Below are 22,642 nucleotides of genomic sequence, written 5' to 3' on the forward strand. Positions count from 1 at the left end.
ATGTTTTGTTTTTTTAAAAATATATTTTCATTGATTTTAGAGAGGGAGAGAGAGGGAGAGAGAAACATCAATGATGAGAGAGAATTATTGTTCAGCTACCTCCTGCACACCCCCACACTGGGGATCAAGCCCACAACTAAGGCATGGGCCCTGACTGGAAAACGAACCTTGACCTCCTACTTCATAGGTCTATGCTCAACTACTGAGCCACACTGGCCAGACAAAATTCTGTGTTTTATTATTAAAGAAAAATTTGTAGAATAATTTAGATGAATAAAGGATTTTTATTTTTTTATATTTTTTTGAATAAAGTATTTTTAAATATTGATTTCCTACATATCAATCAAAACATGAAATGCTGCTTCTCTTTCAGTTTGTCAGAGTGAACACATTAGATGGACTAAATAGTCATGAAATCGCCCCATCCAGTTTAGCTCAGTGGATAGAGCATCGGACTGTGGACTGAAGGGTTCAGGGTTTGATTCCTGTCGGGGCACATGCCCGGGTTGCACAGGAGGCAGCCAATCAATGATTCTCTCTCATCATTGATGTTTCTATCTCTCTCTCTCTCTCCCTTCCTCTCTGAAATCAATAAAAATATATATTTAAAAAATCATGAATTCATCATTTGAATTTTTCCTTTTAATGTTTACCCCCTTTTGGGGGAAGGGAGAAAGTGTATATATTCCAATGATGAAAAATTCCTAGTAGTTTGGAAAATAAATGATTTTTTAATATAACAGTCAAATGTGCTTTTCTTTATTTTACAAAATATAACTATTTTCAATGCTTTCTTTACACAGCAATGGAGAGGAAGTAAATAAAGTAAAATACTAGATACTTCAAAGAATTATGTGTTTTATTTTGGCATACAATCAGAAAACCTATTTAACTTTTGATTATAAATCTTCCTACATTAATGCAAAAGACTATTCAATATATATTTGATGGTTGAATAACATTTTTTAGAACTTAAAATTTTTGTTTATATATAATATTACTATGGAAGTTGAAATATAAAGAGTAAATAAGAGTTGACTGTGCATGTAGAAAGCACAGACACAAGTTTGCAATAGGTTCATCTTTTTTTTTTCTTAAATTGTGATATTATGTAAATTTCAGACTTAAATTTTATAAGTTTTATTTATGGCTCTTAAGAAATTAATGAAGTCAGTTTTAAACAAACAAGAAATTGATGTGCTATAAACTTGCCACAAAACATTTACACTAATATAGGAAACAGACTTGGAATTTTTCTGCTGTCTTTCTGGGTATAGTTTAAGACCTTGCAGCTTTCGAGTCCTGAAAGGCAAGACATGTAAGGCATTTCAGAATGACCAAGCATTTTGATATAATTTTGGATGTTCTAAGTTGGAAGAAGCTGAGATCCCATATGGGAAACCTATAAGGTGGGAACGCTAATAAGATTTTAGGTAATCCGTTGAACTGCTTGACAGTCTTAAAAATTCTGAAAGCTTATCCAGAAGGCCTCTTTAATTGCTTTAAGAAAAAAGTATTACCTGCTGAGATAGTTTTCTATGCTCATATAAATATATGTAGGATATGTCAAATTATAGAATCATCATGTTTTCAAGCAGAAATGCCTTATTTGATCACTATGGGAAAATAATAGCTTGCGATAGTTATGAATAAAATATTAGTTTTTAATTGGATATGTTTAATGATACTGTATGTAAACTTTTTTAATGCTAATTTTAAAATCTTAAATGAAAAATGCTTACAGTTGGGAGTCAGAAAAACACTAGGTTCAAATGCTGGCTAGTTTAATTAGTAATCATCCTATGCCTCTTTTTCCTCATTTGTTGAAGATTGTTTTAAAGATAAGAGATAATATATTGAAGGCACCTAAACATCATCTGATATATAGCAGGCACTTGATAAATAGATGCTATATCTTAGTAACTTTAATCAAATTATGTGAAAAGTCTTATGTGAAAATGGCTTTCATTGTAAGAATTCTTATTTTTTACTTTTAATTTATTGACTTTTAAATTTACCATGCTTCAGAATAACAAGGTTTGAAATCCCCAAATCTATTATATGTAGTGTGGTTCTTGGCTTTCAGTAGCCCTCACTTTCATATATTATGCATTGACACTTCTAAGCCTCCTTTTATATGCAAAATTCCTTCTTTTGTACATCACCAGACAAACTGATTTAGAATTATCACTTGGTTGCACTAATTGCTGCCACTGGGATAAAGGGCCAGACATCAGTCAGCCCTTTATGGTCTTACCTTGACCATACTACCCACTTCACCTTTCCTCTAAGCCAGGGGCTCCTCCTGTCAGCCATCAAAGGCCAGAATCTTGCTTATTTACAAGAGAATAGCTATCTCAGGGATGTGTCACCTCACTTGGCCCAACCTGTCTTTCCAACCCAAAGTCACCTCCAATTTCATTCATCTTTCTTTATGGTACCCCACAAGTGGGAAATATTGGTCTGGAAGTAGACAGCTGGTTGAAACCCTCACCAAGGGTTTTTGGGTCATAACCAATATAGGCCTCCACCTTTGATTTGGTGCTGGTGGAAGAAAATCCCTCCTCCACTGTGATAGATGTGTTGTGAGTTCTGAAGCTGCAAACTTTAAAGATTGAAGGCTGCCCAAATATCTGCGCTTTCCTGCATGGATGGATTAGGGAAGGAGCAGGGACCCTGGGGAAGAAATAGTTGATTTTTAATCGGAAATGGCAGTTCCTTTTTCTTTTAGCTTGGCCCTTTTATTTACTAACTGAAATGTGGTGTTTACAGATGTAGCATTTGTAGATGTCTTAAAGTCTGGCAGCATAGATTAATGGCTACGTGTCTAGGATCAGGAGATAGAAGGCCTGTGTTCAAATCCTGATTCCTGTTGTCTTATGTGTGACTTGAAGTAAATGTCAAGTTCTCTTAAGTCTCAGTCTCTTTATTTATAAAGTGAAGTAATAATAGTACCTCATAGAATTATCAAGTTTAAATAAAATTACCCATATAAAGTTAAAACTTAGTCCAGTATCTGGTATATGGTGAACATGCCATAAATTTTAGCTTTATTCCCCTTTCTGGTCACCCTGGAATTATAGGACCTCTGCCCTCTTCTTTCAAACCTAACATAAAATTGTTGTACATAACACAGGATTTTATATAAATGAAGGGTAAACATAACCCAAGCAAGACTTTGATATTCATATCTGATTACAAAGGGTATATTCAGCCATTTCCCATCCACAGGAATTTCTTACTGCTGTTTTGGTTTCTATGTTCTGTATCATCATGTATGTGGCTGGGCCTGTCTCTGTAGGACCAGTGTGGTTTCTGAAGTGCGGTATGCATGATGACTTCATGGGCTACAAAGACAACCTCTTAAATCTTTAAGATATGCCTATTCTATGTGTGTCTAACACAAAATACAACTAGTATATTCAGTAAGTGATTTCATGGATATTTTTTAGGGTAAGGTAAGAGTGACTATTGAAGAAAAAAACAAGCCAAATTAAAGAAAAATGTTAAGGATAGAATGCTAAACTAATGTGACAAAAAATTGCTAAGCTGGTACTTCAGTGACTGAAGTTTAGAACTCTCTACTTTAGATCCTCTTTCCCATATCTGTGTCCAGGGTTCCAAAACTCTATCCCAGAAGCCCAATAAAACAGATGAAATCTTTTTAAAAAATCTTTATTGTTGAAAGTTATTACCGGTGTTCCCTTTTTCCCCTCATTGACCCCCACCGTCCCACTCCCACCCCTCCCCAGGCCTTCAGCAAACAGATGAAATCTTTTACCTAAACCTGTCATGTCCCCAATACTCAGGATCACTCCTGATGGGTTCCAGATTTTTCTAAACAAAGGAATAGGAACTCTATTATCCTAGGGCAATTAGCTCAATGGCAGCTAGCTTTAAAATTTTTTAAATTTGGGAAATAATATTGTTTCTTATATTATAATTTTTAAATCCATGTACCTCGGATCATTATAATCTACCTGAATTCAAACTTTTATTTTGTCTGTTTTAAGTAAGTCTAATATTGTTTAATATTAAGTTCAACAACTATATATTGTTTTACTTAATATTATTGAGTTCACCAGTGTCAGTTGTTTGTTCTTTTCTTTAAAAATGTGTGGGGTTTTTTGCCCTAGCTGGTTTGGCTCAGAGGATAGAGCAATGGCCTGCGGACTGAAGGGTCCCGGGTTCGATTCCGGTCAAGGGCACATGCCCTGGTTGCGGGCTTGATCCCCAGTGCGGGGTGTGCAGGAGGCAGCCAATCAATGATTCTCTCTCATCATTGATGTTTCTATCTCTCTCTCCCTCTTCCTTCCTCTGTTAAATCAATAAAAATATATTAAAAAGTGTTTTTATTGATTTGAGAGAAAGAAGGGGAGAGAGAGAGAAAAACATCAATGTAAGAGAGAGAGGAAAGGAGAGAGATTTGTTGTTTCAATTTGTTGTTTCACTTACTTATGCATTCATTGGTTAACTCTCGTATGTGCCCTGACCAGGAATTGAACCCACAACCCTGGTGCTTAGAGACGGCACTCCAACCAACTGAGCCACCTGGGTAGGGCTAAATTAATTTTGTAAAATCATTTTTTAAACTGATCTGAGAGAGAGAGAGAGATCAATTCGTTGCCTCCCACATGCTCCCTAACCAGGGGTTGGTGTACAGGACAATGCTCCAACCAGCCGAGCCACAGCAGCCAGGTCTAAAATCATTTTGTTGTTGTTGTTTTAAATATATTTTTATTGATTTCAGAGAGGAAGGGAGAGAGAGAGAGAGAGAGAGAGAGAGAGAGAAACATTAATGATGAGAGAGAATCACTGATTGACTGCTTCCTGCATGGCCCATCTGGGGATCGAGCCAGCAACCCTGGCATGTGCCGTGAATCGAACTGTGAACTCCTGGTTCATAGATCAACACTCAACCACTGAGCCAAGCCAGCCGGGCTCATTTCTTTATTTTTCAATTGCAGTTGACATACAGTATTAGATTAGTTTCAGGTGTACGCCCCAATGATTAGACATTATATAATTTACTAGGTGACTATCCCAATAAATCTCATACCCATCTGACACCTTACATAGTTATTAGAATATTATTAACTATCTTCCCTATGGTATATTTTACATCCCCGTGACTATTCTGTTATTTCCAATTTGTACTTCTTAATCCCTTCACCCTTTTCACTCAACCCTCCAATCCCCTCCCATCTGGCAACCATCAAACTGTTTTCTTTATATTTGAGTCTGTTTCTGTTCTGCTTATTTGTTTATTTTATTTTTTAGCTTCAATTGCTGATAGATATGTATTTACTGCCATTTTATTCAAATTTTTCATCTTTTCTTTTCTTCTTAAAGAAGACCCTTTAATATTTCTTATAATACTAGTTTGGTGGTGATGAACTCCTTTAGCTTTTTCTTGTCTGGGAAGCTTTTTATCTGTCCTTCCATTCTAAGTAATAGCTTTGCTAGGTAGAGCAATTTTGGCTGTAGGTCCTTGCTTTTCATCACTTTAAATAATTCATGTCAATCCGTTCAGACCTGCAATGTTCCTATTGAGAAATCAGCTGACAATATTATGGGAGCTCCCTTGTAGGTAACTAACTGCTTTTCTCTTGTTGCTTTTAAGATTCTCTCTTTGTCTTTAACTTCTGGCATTTTAATTATGATGTGTCTTGGTGTGGGCTCTTTGGGTTCATCTTGTTTGGGATTCTGTGATTCCTGTATTTGTATGTCTATTTACTTCCCAGGTGGGGGAAGTTTTCTGTCATTATTTCTTCAAATAGGTTTTCAATATCTTGCTCTCTCTCTTCTTCTGGCACCCCCATCATGCAAATATTAGTACACTTGAAGTTTTCCCAGAGGCTCTTTACTCTGTCCTCATTTTTAAAATAATTTTTTCTTTTTGCTGTTCTGATAGGGTGTTTTTGCTTCCTTATATTCTAAATCACTGTTTTGATTCTCTGCTTCATCTTCTCTACTGTGGTATCCCTGTAATGTGTTCTTCATTTTAGTTAATGTATTCTTCATTTCTCACTGGTTCTTTTTTATGCTTTCCATGTCATTTTTATGCTGTTGAAGTTCTCTTAAGTTCATCTACTCTTCCCCTAAGTTTGTTGAGAATTTTTATAACCAGAGTTTTGAACTCTGCATCTAGTAGATTGCTTATCTCCATTTTGTTTAGTTCTTTTTCTGGAGTTTTGTTCAGTTCTTTCATTTGGGACATGTTTGTCTCCTCATTTTGGTGGCCTCCTTGTGTTTGTGTGTATTTGGTAGAGCTACTATGTCTCCCAAGCTTGGTAATGTGGCCTCAATGTAGTGGGTGTCCTTTAGGGTCCAATGGCATAGCCTCCCCTTTCAAGTGAGTTGGACACTCTAGGTGTGCCCCTGTATATACCCTCTGTTGTAGTTGAGCCTTAGTTGTTGTTGGCAGGTCAATGGAAGGGATTTACCCCTGAGTATCAGCTGTGCAAGGGTTGACCCTGTGGAGCGGGACTCCTCAGAGGAGGCCTCCACACCTGAGATATCCCTCCCAATTTTTATCCACCACACATGGGTGTAGAACTAGCCCATTCTGCCATCTTCACCTCTCCTACCAGTCTCTACTAGTATATATGACTTCTTCTTTATATTCTTAGTTGTGGGACTTCCAGTTAAGTGGTTCTGAATAATGGTTGTTCTGTAGGTTAGTTGTATTTTTGATATGGTTGTGGGAAGATGCATTTACCTCCACCACCATCTTGACCTGAAGCCTTAAGTTAATTTTTAAATGTAAATTAGTTCCTAAAATTTTGACACTTGAGCAGGTACTTAAATTTGCCGTTTATTAGACGGAATTTTTTTTCTGTGATAAGTAGAATTGTCTTTACAACTATTGTATGAAAGCCTGTTAGTATGAGTAAATATACAGTTTGTGCATAATTTCTTACTCTGTGGGAGGCATAAATTTCATTCCCAATTAATGAAAATTATACAAGTAGGATTGATCCAAAGAATGGAGTAGTTCTAAAATAATTTGTTTTTTGGGGGGGAACAATCATATATCTTATTATGAAGAGTTTATTTAATAAACTAAGGGCTTTATTTTATATTTTTAAAGATGTGTACGTCATTTTAAAAACATCTTTGATGTCATTTATTTGTTAAAAAAACGTTTTCTTCAGCGATTATCAAGGAATTGATTAAACAAAATCATGAATTAATCTTGTCTTTCTACATACACACAAATAGGTATGGCCTCTGATTTTCAAAAATCTTAGGAAACCTTAAATGAAGTGTATAGACCCATGGACATGAATTAAAAGTTAATTTTTGTATTAATCTAAATGTCTACATAGATATATTTGTAACATATATGCATTTAGTGGTGCTACTGGGAATGGTAGACCCTTCTCCCCATGTGCTAAATTTTATTGATGTACATTCCAAAGCTTATAGAACACACTTTCAGAAGCCTATTTGTCAATATTTTGTATTTTATACAACAGTTTTTCTTTCTACACTTGCTGTTGCTAAAATGACATACATCCTGGTATTTAGATAAGAACTATATGAAGAAACCGGTATTTTGGCTCTTTCAACATTTTGAAAATTGTCACGTAAACATTTTAGTATGTGCTAAATTTATGGTAACTCCGGTTACTACAATATGTTTATGTATGTGGATATAAATAGCATTTTAGTAAAAATATGTGTACATATATTGAGCCTCTGCTCTGAGAATAGTACAGCTGTCATTTTTATAGACCTTTTACCCTGACCCTTGTCCCTACAACCTAAGGACTTTACTCTTAATCCCTTGCCATACTGTAAATTTATTGGGTAAAATAAGCAAAAGGTAACGCCTCTTTATAAAACTTGGAAAACCTCTGTGTTAGGATTAAATTATCCTGATTAAATGAGTCCATAATGAAATGCAGAGATTTCCTGACCCTGTACTTCAGAGTTATCAGCCATTAATGGTTTGTCTATGAAATCCCAGCCTTTCACTTAACTATTTCTAAATAGAGAAAATAAAACTAGTCACTCAGTATTCTTAGGCTACCCTTATGTGGCTTCCTTTCTCCTGCATAGTCACTCTCAGGAGTTTCCTAGTCTGCAATTGAGGAATTTTTAGCTAGTAGAATTTCAGTTAGTGTGTGAGAGAGATTTTCAGGCAAGAAGGTCAATTTTTAAAAAGTATGTTACCCAGTCTATTTAGCATAAGTTTGGCCCAGGAGTGAGAAGAGAAAGCAGTAGTTTGTAGATTTCTCTCTTTGACTGGGCTGATCATTGCTAAGCCAAATTCCTCCCTCATCATTATTCACCAACTAGAGGCCTAGTGCACCAAATTCATGCACGTGTGTTGGGGGGGGAGGTCCCTCAGCCCGGCCTGCACCCTCTCCAATCTGGGATCCCTCTCGCAATCCGGGACCACTGGCTCCTAACCGCTCACCTGCCTGCCTGCCTTGCTTCCTGCCTGCCTGATCGCCCCTAATCGCTCTTCCTTGCCAGCCTGGTCACCCCTAACCACTCTGCCTGCCTGCCTGATCTCCCCTATCCACCTCTGCCTCGGCCCCTGCCACCGTGGCTTTGTCCGGAAGGACGTCCGGAAGATATCCGGTCTATCCAGTCTAATTAGCATATTACCCTTTTATTAGTATAGATGTTTTCTCTGTTTCAGCTTGCATGCCCTGGAGTAGGCAGGCACAACTATTAACTATTGGGAAGTAGAAAGCATACCTGGTGTCCCCAGGCTCAAAGTTTAATGAAAAGGGAACATATTTTGAAACCACCATTTTGACAAACCTACTTTGAAGGATATAATTAAGACTTTCTGAAAACAGAAGAAAATACTAAATAGTTTTATGCCTTTCCTATGAACTTAAACACTAATCAACAGTTTACTATTGAGAAATTTAAGCAACAGGCATTCTTGTCCCATTCCTGACCCCTCTCCAGTTTTCTCTTACTGCTCTCTCTGCTTTCGTGTTTTCTACGTTGCTACTATCCTGATACTGATCTCATCTGAAGCACCATACCCAAAATGCACCAGTTTTTGTCCCTCTTCATTTAGATTACCTTGAGAGACATTTACTCAGATGGGCCACAGAGTCCAACCCACCACTCGATTCCTTCATTTGCCAATGTACTATGGGGACAGAGTGGCTGCAGAGTCTTGTGGTTGGTTAAGACTTACTAGGGGCCCTAAATATCAATTCCCTTGGGCAGTAGCACCTTTAATATATTTATTCTTGCAGAGATTGAAGGAATTGGAACACTGTCAATTATTAAAATGTCTTTATTGGCCACTAGTGCCCTACAGATTAATTGGTTGCTTTTTTTCTGCACACAGAATCTATAAATATTTCACCAAAATTAATTTTACATCTTATGGTAGGAAATTAAAGTTTTTGCAGTCATATAGAAATTGCCTAATTTTAAGGGGAATCTATTTTTTTTTCCTTGTTAATTCTTTTACCACATGAGAAGGTATACAATATCAAAGAGACAATATTATTATAACTACTGTATCATGAGTTCATTTAAAAATGTAACAATCACTTTTGTCTTATAGGACAAATTATTCGAGAGAAAAGAATTATAGAAGCAGTAAATAAAAAAGAAGTAGACTATGAAGTAGGGAATATCCCAACAGAATGGGAAGGTAAGTTTCTGCTTTTAGTGATATCTTCTGGAATGCAAATTGTTTACATACAAATTCAATAAAAACATATAATTACATGTTCTCTTTTTGCAAAAACTCTTACAATCTGAATCCATAAAACTTTTTTTAAACATTTCATTTCTTTGAAAATTGTGGAGGTGCCACATTTTTGTAAGGGAGCACGATATGAAATAATAAGGGAATGTATGTATCATGAAAAAACCGTTAAACATTAGCAGAGCTGGGACTAGCGCCAATGAAGCTCCAAAGATAAAAATTGAAACTTTCATGTGCTGACACTACATTTGCACAACCCCAGGGGTTGAATCCTATTTCTGACACTCACTACCCACATGAACTTGGGAAAGTAACTCAAACTTCTCAGCCTTACCTTTCTCTTTATAAATTGTGGATAACTTGATGTAGGTAGCATTTGAAGTATCTGTTCAATTTACCATGACCATGTTAGCTGACCTCCTGTTCAGATAAGGATGGACACTCGATCCCTATCAAACACTGGAATTAAGGTAAAAGACCAAAGAGAGAGAAAAGAGTAGGAGCAGTCTCTCAGGATGGCTGGAACAGTCACATTTGAACTGGTAGCTTGTGGGTGGCTATCTTCAATCCACTACTTAAGCTTTGTTGCGGAAAAAGCTCATCTACTTAGAAGAAAATAGAAACCAGCCTGCCAAGAGAAGTATATTGCGAGACACAGACTATTTCCTAGGTTTCCAGCAGCTTTCCAGTTCCCAGTTTGATTTATTTCTGAATGAAGTTCCGCTGCAAGTCTATCTTTGAGTTCTAAGTACCACCCCCCACCCTTGTTATAAATTTTCCCTTTTTCCTTACCAGTTCTTAGCCTAGTGCCTGGCACATAGGGAGGCACGTAGTAAGTGCTCGGTAAATATATATTGACTATATGAAATCTAGCTTGAGTTGGCTTTTATTTAACAACTAAAGGAACTTTTTCTAAAATACTAATACCTAATTTAAATATCACTTAACAGTTATCAAGTGTTTACGTATATACCTGTTATTATGCCATTGCTTTTTAAAATTGTTATATAGTTTAATCATCATAACAATCCTGAGGTAGACACTGTAATTATACTCATGTAATAGGGAACCTAAGATCAAGAATAATTAGATAAATTGCCTAGGTTCTACAGCTACACACTCTAAGTAGTGGACCGGTTGCTTCCTGGTGGCTGTACCATGATACTTTATATATGGTAGTTATAGGTATTACGTTACTTTTATGCCAGCATGTGAGTGTAAATATTTCCCTGGAAATATATTTTTCCATTTCTTCTTGTTAGCTATGAAAATACTAGAACTATGAAAAAGAACATTAAAATGGGTAGATACCACACACTTTTTGAAGAAATACTGCATATTAACTGGCAACTTCTAGGAGGAGTAAATTGAGCTTTCTTATTTTAACAGACTTTCCAATGTTGTAAGCTACATTTGTAATTCTCAAATAATGCTTGTGCCTTCTTATAATGAGCCTATTTTATCATTTTCCCCAATAATAGTATAGAATTAAAATGTGTATAGAAATAAATTAAGTTATAAATAAACAAATAGGTAATGACATTTTTTTAGCCTTTGCAACTTTCAGAGAATTAGAATAAGCTCTAATGCTTTTTATGGCTCTGTCCTAATCTAGTAATTCAACATAACTGTCCCGTAGGGCATACCCTAAAAACAAATGTATCACCCACACACTGAAACTAAAATTATTTCTATAGTGTTATATATCAATTAAATGTAAAAAATAAGAAGTTCATACCATGAAAAAGTAAATTGAAGTCTAAGTAAATGCACAAAACACTATATACAGGAAAGGAAAGAGAAAAATATATTTTAAAGTAAATAGTATCAACACCAAATGAATCTAAAGTACTTTTAGGTCCAGATAAATATTTGTCAATTACTAGTAGCAAAGTACAGGTACCTACAAGCTGCATATACTGCCACAATAATGTATTAGACAGTGTACCCTTTTCATTTATTTAAAAAATATCTATTGAGGGCCTCTGCATTCATGGACTTTTCATTCTGGAGTGGAAGAGTGGGAGGGAGAAGACAATAAACCAGACAAATATCTATATAGTATGTTAAAGAAAATAAAGCAGGGAAAAGGAATAGAGAGTGTTGGAGAAGGCTTTGCAATTTTAAGAAGTATAAGGAAAAGGATTTGCTGAGAAGATGACTTGAATAAAGGCAGAAAAGGGAGTTGGCCATGCAGATAAACAGCAGAGGAGCATTTCTGGAGAGCAAATGCACAAGCCCTGAGGCAGGAGCATGCTCAGGTGCTTAAGGAACATCAAGGAAGCAGAGTGACTGGAATAGAGCCAGAGGGAAAGTAATAGATAAGGTTAAGAAAGTAACAGGATGCCCAATCATGTAGGGTGTTACAGGCCAGTTTGAAAAGAGTAGTCAGATGCTCGGAGTTGTATTTAACAGGATCACTCTGGCTGCTGGATTGCAAAGAGACTAAGGGGTCATAGGCAAAACATGGCAACAGAGACTCTTGTAATAATTTGGGCAAGGAATAATTGTGATTTGCACCAGAGTAACAGTGGGCATGGAAATAAGTAGGTGCATTCTGTATCTGTTGTAAAAGTAGAGCTTATGGGATTTGCTGACAGATTGGATGTGGAATGTGAAAGAAAGAGAGAAGTCAGTGATGACTCAAGCTTTTGGGCCTTACCTGGGAAAATGGAGTTGTTGACTGAGAGAGGCAAGACTGTGGGAGGAGCAAATTTGGGGGGAAATGGGATCAATTTTGGAAATGTTAATTTTGATATGCCTATTATACATCTAAGTAGAGATAGTGAGTTATATATAAGCCAAGAATTTAGTCGAAAAGTTTGGGTTGCAGATAAAATTTGGGAGTTGACAGCAAATAAATGATAATTAAAGCCAGGAGACTGGATGAGACCACAAAGGGAATGAGTGTAAATAAAAAATGAGAAGTTAAAAGACTGCCCGCCCCTCCCCCGCTGCTCCCAAGGTTTAGAGACAAGGCAAAAAAGGAACAGCCAGAAAAGTAGGAGAAGAAAAAGAAAAGTGTCATGTGCTAGAAGCCAAATGAGAAAGAAGTGATCAACTATGTCAAATGAGGACTGAGGACTGAGTTTCTTAGACCTGTGGATTTATAGTTCCCATCAAATTTAGAAAACAAAAATTTGCCATCATTTCTTCAAATTTTTTTTCTGTGTCCTTTTCTGTCCTCTATTTTGGGGATCCATTTATAATTTTAAGCTGCTTTAAGTTTTCTCACAGCTCACAGATGGGCTGTTCATTTGTGGAGACTTTTCCTCTTTGGGATTCATTTTGTATAATTTCTCTTGCTGTATCTTCAAGTCCCTATTTAATTTTTTTTTTTTTTTTTTTTTTTTACCATGTCAAATTCCTATTAATCCATCTGGAGTTTTTTTTATTTTAGAGATTGCATTTTTCATCTCCACAATTTTGATATGGGTCTGTTTTATATCTTCCAGGTCTCTACTTAATATGTTTTACCTTTTCTCCAGCTTTTTTAACATATGGAGTGCAATAATAACTTAATATTCTTGTCTGCTAATTCCACCACCTGTGTCTGTTTTCAGTTGGTTTTGGTTAGCTGATTCTTTTCTCCTCAATATGGGAAGTATTTTTCTGTTTCTTTGTTTGCTCAGCAATTTCTGATTAGATATCAGACATTTCGAATTTTTGCCTAGTTGGATACTGGATATTTTTGTTCTCCTATATATGTTCTTGAGCTTTATTCTATGACAGTTAAGTTACTGGGAAACAGTTTGATCCTTTCAGGGCTTGTTTTTAAGATTTTCAGGTGAACTGGAGCAGCATTTAATCTAAGTCTAATTATTCTGAACTGTTGATGCAAGTAATCAATGCCATATTTTTATACTTAGAAGTAAGTCGCAGGTTCTGCCTTTGTTCAAGGGGAAGAGATCACACAAAGGCATGAATACTATGAGGTAGGGGTTGTGGAGGCAACCTTAAGAGTCTGTTCTTTACACACAATAACATGAATGACCTTATGAACAACATGTTGAGTAAAATAAGCTAGATGAAAGAGTACATACTGTAAGAATCCACCTATAAGAAATTGTAGATAAGGCAAAACTAATCAATGGTGACAGAAAGTATGTCATTCACGGGGGGTTGTGGGTGGATTAGGGTGTTTGCATATAGTCAGACACTAGAGAACTTTTGAAGATGATGGAAATGTTCTATATACTGATCATGGTACAGGTTACAAGGTTCGACACATTTGTCAAAATTAATGGAATTGCATATTTAAAATGGTTTCACTGTATTGTATATAAATTATATCTCAATAAAGTTGATTTAAAAAAGAACAGTAATAGCTGTGAGCATCACAAAATTTGTAACTTAAATATGCCAACTAAATCTAGTAATATCCTTAAGATATGCTTAAGGGTCAGTAGTTAGAAAATGACTCATTTGGCCCTACCCGCTTTGCCTCAGTGGATAGAGCATCAGCCCGCAGACTGAAGGGTCCCGGTTTAATTCCAGTCAAAGGCACACACCTCAGTTGCAGGCTCTATCCCTGGCACAGGTTGGGACCATGTGGGAGGCAACCATTCGATGTGTCTCTCTCACATCGATGTTTCTCTCTCTCTCTCTCTCTCTCTCTCTCTCTCTCTCTCTCTCTCTCTCTCCCCCCGCCTCCACCCACCCCCTTTTCATGCTCTCTAAAAATCAATGGGAAAATATTCTTGGGTGAGGTTTAACAAAAAACAAACAGAAAATGACTCATTTCATTTGAAGAATTTTCACAATTTAAAAATGTAGATTTCTTAATATTTATAGTTCTTTGTGATATGTCAACACTAAGAACTGGCAAAGATCATTTTTTAAAAGGTGAAGCTTCATTATGGTGTCTTTCCCTTAAGTAAAGTAAACAACACATATTTCTATAATATCTTTTATATGCAGACTATTGGTGACCTTTCTATAATTTTAGTTCTGAATGGTCTACTGAATCTGGTGATGAATGTCTCATTTACCTTAACCCCTGTTGGCAATGCTTCTAAAAGTATATTAGCTATTTTCAGGGTCTGTGGAGATTTGTAGAATGTATGCTTCATGAAGTATTTTCCTGTCTGCTGCTTCTAGTCCCTTTTAGTTATTAATGGGAGCTTTAATTCGCATGCTCACTTTCATGCTCATTATAGTGAGTTATATTCCAATAAGAATATTAAAGTTCAATGAAAATCTTATGCATACTGATGAGAATGCAAAGGAACATTGATGAAGGAATGCTAGGATCTTAAGGCATAAACTGTCCAGTTGTCTTGCTAAATTCTATTCAAACAATGGTTACATTTTAATGAGGACTGATACAGAACCCACCTTACAGAGATAATTACCAATGGTAAAATCATTATATAATTTATAATTGGATACAGGTTCAGTTCCAGATTATTCTGAGGTAAAAAAGAAAAACAAAAGTACTGATTTGATATTAATGCTTATTCTTATTCCTTCCTCCTCCTAAATTTTATCAACCTTCAGCAGGACATTTCCTTTTTTGTACATAGTGAATGGGAAACTAGGGATGATTATATAATTGAGTCACATTGAAAATTTCCAGTTGTAAACCTTTCTTGAATAGCCATCAACCATCATCTCAAGGAGACATTTCAAGTATCTGGTTATTATAGCCGAAACCGGTTTGGCTCAGTGGATGGAGCGTCGGCCTGCGGACTGAAAGGTCCCGGGTTCGATTCCGGTCAAGGGCATGTACCTGGGATGCGGGCACATCCCCAGTGGGAGATGTGCAGAAGGCAGCTGATCGATGTTTCTCTCTCATCGATGTTTCTAGCTCTCTATCTCTCTCCCTTCCTCTCTGTGGAAAATCAATAAAATATATTTAAAAAAAAAAAAAAAGAATGCAAGTATCTGGTTATTATAGAATTATAAATATATAAATTTATTTCAGTAATTGCTTTTATGTAGATTAAAGATTTTTTTCCCTTCAGCCATTTAAAATAAAGCCAAAGGAAGCCCTTATATCTTTTCTTGGAGATTAGTGTCCCATGAGAGTGAATAGTCTAGGTCAGTGGTCGGCAAACTGTGGCTCTCGAGCCACATGCAGCTCTTTGGCCCCTAGAGTGTGGCTCTTCCACAAAATACCAACTTCTGCGCATGGGCCATGAAGTTTCAATCGCGTACGCCGCGCCCGCACGTGGTATTTTGTGGAAGAGCCACACTCAAGGGGCCAAAGAGCCACATGTGGCTCACAAGCCGCAGTTTGCTGACCACTGGTCTTGGTGGTACTTAATGCATTATCTGAATTATATTGTATTCTTACATTTATGAATGAATTCTATAAACTTATCCAAAACCAGTAAGCTTTAGAAAATACATATCAGATTTTCCTCAAACTATTAATGTACCTTGGAATTAAAAAAAATATTTGGATTTTATTGAAATATTTTTGTTTTCTAACTGTTAAGAAAAACTGAAAATGTTATTTATAGACTCATCAATAAGACAAATTGTTGTTTTAGTTGTTTTTCTCATGGTGATAGTAACCATGCATTGTGCCATTATACTTTTTAGCATGATCTAATGCCAACAGTGTGTGTTCACAGACTCTAGAATACATGACAATCATTAGTAAAAAGTATAATAGCAAGTAATATGAAAGTGTCTTGAATCAACATATACAGTTGTTGCTAAAAGAATTATATTAACTAGAGGCCTGGTGCACGAATTTGTGCACCAGTGGGGTCCCTGGGCCTGGCCTGTGGGATCAGGCCGAAACTGGCTCTCTGACATCCCCTGAAAAGTTCCGTATTGTGAGAGGGCACAAGCCAGGCCAAGGGACCCCACCAGTACATGATCAGGGCCAGGGAGGGACGCAGGAGGTTGGCCAGCCGGGGAGAGACCATGGGAGGGCTCCAGGTGTGTCTGGCCCATCGTGCTCAGTCCCAATCAGCTGGACCCCAGCAGCAAGTTAACCTGATCGGAGTGTCTGCCTCCTGGTGGTCAGTGCACATCATAGTGAATGGTTGAGCAGCCTTAACATATCATTAGCATATTACGCTTTGATTGGTTGAACGCACAACCGGACACTTAGCATATTAGGCTTTTATTATATAGGATATTATATAGGACTAGAGGCCCGGTGCACAAAAATTTGTGCACTCGGGGCGGGGGGGGGGGGGCAGTCCCCCAGCCCGGCCTGTGCCCTCTCGAAGTCTGGGACCCCTCGGGAGATAACGACCTGCTGGCTTAGGCCTGCTCCCGGATGGCAGAGGGCAGGCCCAATTCCTAAGTGCAGTCCCTGGTCAGGCTCAGAGCAGGGCTGATTGGGGAGTTGGGGCGCCGCCCCCTGTCATGCACAGAGCAGGGCGGATCGGGAGGTTGCAATGCCACCCTCAGTCACGCTCAGGGTTGGGCCGATTGGGGGGTTGGGGCACCGCCCCCTGTCACACTCAAGGCAGGGTCGATGGGGAGGTTGTGGCGCCACCCCCTGTCACGCACAGAGCAGGGCCAATCAGGGGGTTGGGGCGCTGCCCCCTGTCACTCACAGAGCAGGGCCCATCAGGGGGTGTTGGGGCTCTGTACCCTGTCACTCACAGAGCAGGGCCCATCAGGGGGTTGGGGTGCTGCTCCCTGTCACGCACAGAGCAGGGCCCATCAGGGGTGTTGGGGCTCCGTACCCTGTCACACACAGAGCAGGGCTGATCAGGGGGTTGAGGAGCTCCCCGCTGTCATTCACAGAGTAGGGCCGATAGGGGAGTTGGGGCACCGCCCCCTCTCACACACAGAGCAGGGCGGATCAGGGGGTTGGGGCGCTGCACCCTGTCACACTCAGGGCAGGGCCAATGGGGAGGTTATGGCTCTACCCTGTCACACACAGAGCAAGGCCCGTGGAGGGGGGTTGGGGCGCCACCCTCTATCACCCACAGAGCAGGGCCGATCAGGGGATTGCAGCGCCGCCACTGTCACACTCGAGGCAGGGCCGATGGAGAGGTTATGGCTCTACCCTGTCACACACAGAGCAGGACCCATGGGGGGGGAGGGTTGGGTGCCGCACCCTGTCACACACAGAGCAGGGCCGATCAGGGGATTGGGGAACTCCCCCCTATCAAGCACAGAGCAGGGCTGATCAGGGGGTTGGTGCGCTGCACCCTGTCAAACACAGAGCTGCAGGGCAATCAGGGGATTGGGGAGCTCCCCCCTATCAGGCACAGAGCAGGGCGGATAGGGAGGTTGTGGCCCCACCCCCTGTCACACACAGAGCCGCAGGGCGATCAGGGGTTTTGGGCGCTGCACCCTGTCACGCTGATCCCGGTGCTGGGAGCCTCGCTGCTCCGCTGATCCCGGTGCCGGGAGGCATATTACCCTTTTACTATATAGGATAGAGGCCTGGTGCATGGGTGGGGGCCGGCTGGTTTGCCCTGAAGGGTGTCCTGGATCAGGGTGGGGGTCCCCACTGGGGTGCCTGGCCAGCCTGGCTGAGGGGCTGAGGGCTGTTTTCCGGAAGCGAGTGACTGAAGCTTCCAACCGCTCCTTGTTTTCTTTTTTTTTCTTTTATTCTGGGCCAGCTTTAGCTCTGAGGCCTCGCTGCTGAAAACATCAATACAATGTTGCTAAAGCCCGGCTGACTGAAAGCCGGTTTCTGGGCTTTTGTTTATCTTCTTATTTGCAACATAGTATATAGTTGCTTAGAGTTGCAACTGAGAGGCCAGAAAGTGAGGCGGGGAACGTTGGAGTCTGTAGTCACTGAAGCAAGCAAGCCTCATGTTAGCTTCCAGCTGCCTGGCTGCCGGCCGCCATCTTGGCTGACAGTTAATTTGCATATACTCACTGATTAGCCAATGGGAAGGGTAGCGGTCGTACGCCAATTACCATGTTTCTCTTTTATTAGTGTAGATGGTAGCACTAGCACATGGGTTGACAATTGTTATTATTTAAGTGCCAGGTAGTAATTATTTTAGGCTTTGTAGGCCATGTGGTTTGTTACAACTACTCAACTTTGCTGTTGTAGCACAAAAGTAGCCATAGAAAATATATAAACAAGTAAGTGTGGCTGTGTTCCAATAATACCTTTTTTAAAATAGATATAGTTTTTATTCATTTCAGAGAGGGAAAGAGATATAAACATCAATGATGAGAGAGAATCATTGATTGGCTACCTCCTGCATGCCCCCCACTGGGGATTGAGCCTATAACCCGGGCATGTGCCCTGACTGGGAATGGAACTGTGACCTCTTGTTTCATAGGTCGACCACTCAACCACTGAGCCACGCTGACAGGGCAAAACCTTTTTTTATGGGTACTGAATTTGAGTTCTATGTAATTTTCATGTGTCATGAAATATTGTTCTTCATTAGCTATATATGGCTTGCAAGCTATAGTTTGCCAACCCTTGCCCTACCAGTTGATTTTTCTGAATTAAGTTTTTAATCTAGATTAAAATTGAAGATTTATTGCTTAAAAAGAGTTTTGCGGCACATGTTGAATTATTTTAAAAGAAGCCTCTTTTATAGAAAAAAAATGCCTATAAGTATAGTTAAGTCAGTTTTATTTTGACTTCAAAGAGGCAGTTGAAAAATTTCATAAACCACTTCTTTTCTTGATTGCACAGAGGAATCTTACTGCTACTAACCTGGATTTCCTAATGCAGGTTAAAATTCCATTAAGACAATTTTTTTAGTGGAAGTATTCATTCAACAGCTGTATTAAATATCAACTCTTTCACCATAGCTGGTTTGGTTCAGTGTATAGAGCGTTGGTCTGCAGACCAAAGGGTCCCAGGTTCAATTCTGGTCAAGGGCACGTATGCCATACTTACACTAACTTGAATTCAGATGATTGTATGAGGTATGATGTTACTAGTAGGTATGAAAATGTCCCCTGTTTACCCTCCCAACTGTTGCATTTTTTCATGACACAGATCACCTTCTGATATAATATGTTTGTGTGTTTCTTTTCTGAACTCCCTTCACTAGTATATATACTACGGAGAGAGGGAATTTATGTTTGGTTCCCTGTTATATTTCCAGTGCCTAAAACAATATATAACAGTTTCTCAATAAATATTTGTGTTATGCATGAATGAATAAAATGTTTGTGCAAGGTACAGGAAACTTACATTTAATTTTTTTTTTTCTAGCTTGGATTAGAAAAACAAGAAAAACTCCACCTACAATGGAGGTAAGAATACATAAGGATAATATTCAAATGGCATGTGTTTATAATGCTGTGTTTCTCAATTGGGAATGTTTACTCCTAGGGATACATGAAGCCTCAGAATAACCATGATGCATCTTGCCAAAGTGTTCATTTTACTCCATAGAAAATAATTTAAAACATTTCTATAATAAAATAAATGTACAATTATGGAATATAACAAAATTAGTAGAAAATTTTAAATTAAATAATAAAATTTAAAACAAAATGAAAACATTTTTTAGAAACTTTGGACTTACAGCAGCTTGCGTCAGGACATTTCCTCTGGTCCCTGAGAGTTCTCTGTTCTGATACAGATCCTTTGGGGGAAAAGTTTGGGAAACACTAAATATCTTGGGCCTATCCAAATTGTGTTCTGCTTATTTGCCCTTATTTTATATAAAACTTAAAATTTCATAATTTTATATAACTTTAATTCTATCAAGTATTCAAAGAAACTTTTAAATATCCAATAAGATTATAACATGTAGCACTTAGTAATTACTAGTTGAGTTGTCTTTTTATTTAAGACTTTAAAACAACGGTCGTCAACAGGTGGTCCGTGAGGTCTGAAAGGTTGGCTACCACTGCTTTAAAAACATAGTTTTGGTAGTATGCTGAATAAAAAGCATAGCAGTGCTGTGGCACATGTGTTTGTAAAACATATTCATTTTGTAATTTTTATTTTATTTTTAAATCTTTATTGTTCAGATTATTACAGTTGTTCCTCTTTTCCCCCCATAGCTCCCCTCCACCCATTTCCCACCCCACCCTCTGCCCTTACCCATCCCCCTGTCCTCATCCATAGGTGTACGATTTTTTTCCAGTCTCTTCCCGCACCCCTCACACCCCTTTCCCACTGAGAATTGTCAGTCCACTCCCTTTCTATGCCTCTGATTCTATTATATTCACCAGTTTATTCTGTTCATCAGATTTTTTATTCACTTGATTTTTAGATTCACTTGTTGATAGATATGTATTTGTTGTTCATAAATTTTATCTTTACCTTTTTCTTCTTCTTCCTCTTCTTAAAGAATACCTTTCAGCATTTCATATAATACTGGTTTGGTGGTGCTGAACTCCTTTAGCTTTTTCTTATCTTTGAAGCCCTTTATCTGACCTTCAATTCTGAATGATAGCTTTGCTGGGTAAAGTAATCTTGGTTGTAGGTTCTTGGTATTCATAACTTTGAATATTTCTTGCCACTCCCTTCTGGCCTCCATAGTTTCTGTTGAGAAATCAGCTGACAATCGTATGAATACTCCCTTGTAGGTAACTGTTTTTTTTCTTGCTGCTTTTAAGATTCTCTCTTTGTCTTTTGCTCTTGGCATTTTAATTATGATGTGTCTTGGTGTGGTCCTCTTTGGATTCCTTTTGTTTGGGGTTCTCTGCGCTTCTTGGACTTGTAAGTCTATTTCTTTCACCAGGTATGGGAAGTTTTCTGTCATTTTTTCTTCAAATAGGTTTTCAATATCTTGCTCTCTCTCTTCTTCTGGCACCCCTATAATTCGGATGTTGGTGCACTTGAAGTTGTCCCAGAGGCTCCTTACACTATCTTCATATTTTTCGATTCTTTTTGCTTTTTGCTTTTCCGGTTGAGTGTTTTTTACTTCCTTGTACTTCAAATCTTTGACTTGATTCTTGTGATCCTCTAGTCTGCTGTTGGATCTCTGTATAATAGTCTTTATTTCAGTCAGTGTATACTTAATTTCTAGTTGGTCCTTTTCATATCCTCGAGGGTCTCACTAGATTTATTGAGAGTCTCACTAAATTTATTGGCAGTTTCTAGAAAATTCTTGAAAAACCTTATAACCCTGGTTTTGAACTCTATATTCAGTAGTTTGCTTTCCTCCATTTCTGTCATTTGTGACCTGTTTCTTTGTCTCCGCATTTTGGCTGCTTCCCTGTGTTGATAGAGTGGCTTTCTGTGCTAGGTGTCCTATAGGGCCCAGTGGCTCAGCCTCTCCAATTACCTGAGGTGGACACTCTTAGTACACCCCTTTGTGGGTTGTGTGCACAGTCTTGTTGTAGTTAAGCCTTGATTGTTGTAGGTATCACTGGGACGAATTGACCTCCAGGCCAATTGGCTGTGAGAATCAGCTGTGTCTATGGTGGGAGAACCTCTGTGCTGGAGACACCATTATGGGGCAAGACTTGCTTCAGTGGGGCTTTGGTGCTCACTGAGTCTGCCCCTTGAGTGTATCCCTTATGGATCTGAGGAGTTGTAATCTGGATGGTCTCACTCTGACCACTGGGTACACTGGCACTTGGATCTCTAAGGAGGTGCTAATTTAGCCTCTGCCTGAGGCTACCCAGCAGGAGCTACGAGGAGATCTACAGATTCCTCTTCCTTGTTTGGGATTTGGAGGTGCCCAGATGAGGCCCAGCTGTGAAGCAATGCAAGCTGCGGTGGGGCCTTGGGCCTTCTTTTGGATGTTCTGGGTCTCTCTGACCCAGCTGCAGTTTGTTAGGTAATTTTAGATTGCAAAGGGCCAGGCCATTCATATTCAAAAGCCTCTGTGCACAGCTTGGGTGGGGCGGGGTCTCAGAGAATCAACAGGGCGGAGCAAACAGCTATGGCTGATCCTCAGCCCTGCCCTAGGAGGCCCCGGGTCTCAGTGTCCCGCGGTAATCACTGCAAGCACCTCTGAGAGAAAGCAGCCCTCGAGTTCCGCCCACTGCCAGACAGTCCAGTTTCTCCCCGTATTAGTCTGGGTCCCCAGAGACTCGCCCGGAACTGGAGTTCAAGGCCATCGGGAGCTTGTGTCTCCTTCC

At 39.0% G+C, this 22,642-nt stretch overlaps 1 protein-coding gene across 1 annotated transcript in view; it reads left to right on the top strand.

Annotated features, from left to right (window-relative positions):
- Positions 1–22,642, top strand: part of NDUFAF2 (NADH:ubiquinone oxidoreductase complex assembly factor 2) — a 112,732-nt gene that overhangs the window by 64,032 nt on the left and 26,058 nt on the right. Inside the window, exons 2-3 of the mRNA XM_070412027.1 lie at positions 9,551–9,640; positions 19,812–19,852. Coding sequence (XP_070268128.1) covers positions 9,551–9,640; positions 19,812–19,852 — 131 coding nt within the window. The remainder of the gene's footprint in view (positions 1–9,550; positions 9,641–19,811; positions 19,853–22,642) is intronic.

Source organism: Myotis yumanensis, unplaced genomic scaffold (assembly GCF_028538775.1).
Source record: "Myotis yumanensis isolate MYYU_CA2020_CCGP unplaced genomic scaffold, mMyoYum1.0.hap1 SCAF_4, whole genome shotgun sequence".
Taxonomy (NCBI): Eukaryota; Metazoa; Chordata; class Mammalia; order Chiroptera; family Vespertilionidae; genus Myotis; species Myotis yumanensis.